The 913-nt window shown below is 35.9% G+C and overlaps 1 protein-coding gene across 1 annotated transcript in view; it reads right to left on the reverse strand.

The window, feature by feature from the left end:
* Window positions 1-510, reverse strand: part of LOC119584998 (essential MCU regulator, mitochondrial-like) — a gene marked incomplete at its 3' end in the record, with an annotated part of 5095 nt that extends 4585 nt beyond the window's left edge. The window contains 1 exon segment of the mRNA XM_037933608.1: window positions 258-510. Within this exon segment, the coding sequence (XP_037789536.1) occupies window positions 258-402 (145 nt within the window).
* Window positions 511-913: the final 403 nt, after the last annotated feature.

The raw sequence follows: 913 nt of genomic DNA on the forward strand, positions 1-913 counted from the left end.
CTATCTTATATCCAAAATGTTCTCAAAAGCTGCCTATAACAGATAACACCTCGGTAACATACCGGCACCTTTACAACAAAAAGTTCTAGCAAGAGTTTTAGTATGCATAGCAGATGTCTAGTTATGTAACTAGCGATAACAGAAGTATCATAAGAGAAGTTAAAATGCAAAACAATAAGGAATAACAATTGCGAAATGACGTTAATTATGCCAAATTTGCACCACAATCAGACAATAAACAAAATATATAGGCTTACCCAGAAGTTTGGTCGTGTGAGGTTTGGGCATAACAGCGTCGGTCGATGTAAAAGTACCTTTGTAGACTCTTGTCATATGTATTTGCCTCATCGTGTGAATTCTAGGCGCTACCAGACGACTAGTAGCCAGAAACACCTTCGACATGTCTGCAGGTATTTGTTTTATATACAGAAATAAGACGAGAAACGACCCCCGACTCGTCTCTGCGTCACTCGATCGTTTTCTTGTTTTGCTCCCTGAGAGTCAACGCATCGAGGCTTGCAAGTGGAGGGTTGCTGTTATTTTCTTTATTGTCTGCAATGAATATCTATTTTAATTATACATATTTTTACATTTAACGGTATCCTCTATATCTTGTTATTCCCAAACGAGGTTTTATGTGGACAAGAATGTTAAGAAGTAAATATTTTCTCCACATTATGCGAGTCGCAATGAAAGGAATATGGAACACGACATCTAAACCGTATCAGCTGATATTGGCCAATCAATATAAACCATTTACCTAATTTCCCCATAGTAACCATACATATGAAAAATATATGACTATAACTATCGTAAATACCATTACCAGATCAATCGATATAAGAGGAACAATTACATAAATAGGATCTCTCATTACCTTCTAAATTACCTTAAATACATTCTTCATTATTGC

The sequence above is a fragment of the Penaeus monodon genome, chromosome 19 (assembly GCF_015228065.2).
Source record: "Penaeus monodon isolate SGIC_2016 chromosome 19, NSTDA_Pmon_1, whole genome shotgun sequence".
NCBI classification, from domain to species: domain Eukaryota; kingdom Metazoa; phylum Arthropoda; class Malacostraca; order Decapoda; family Penaeidae; genus Penaeus; species Penaeus monodon.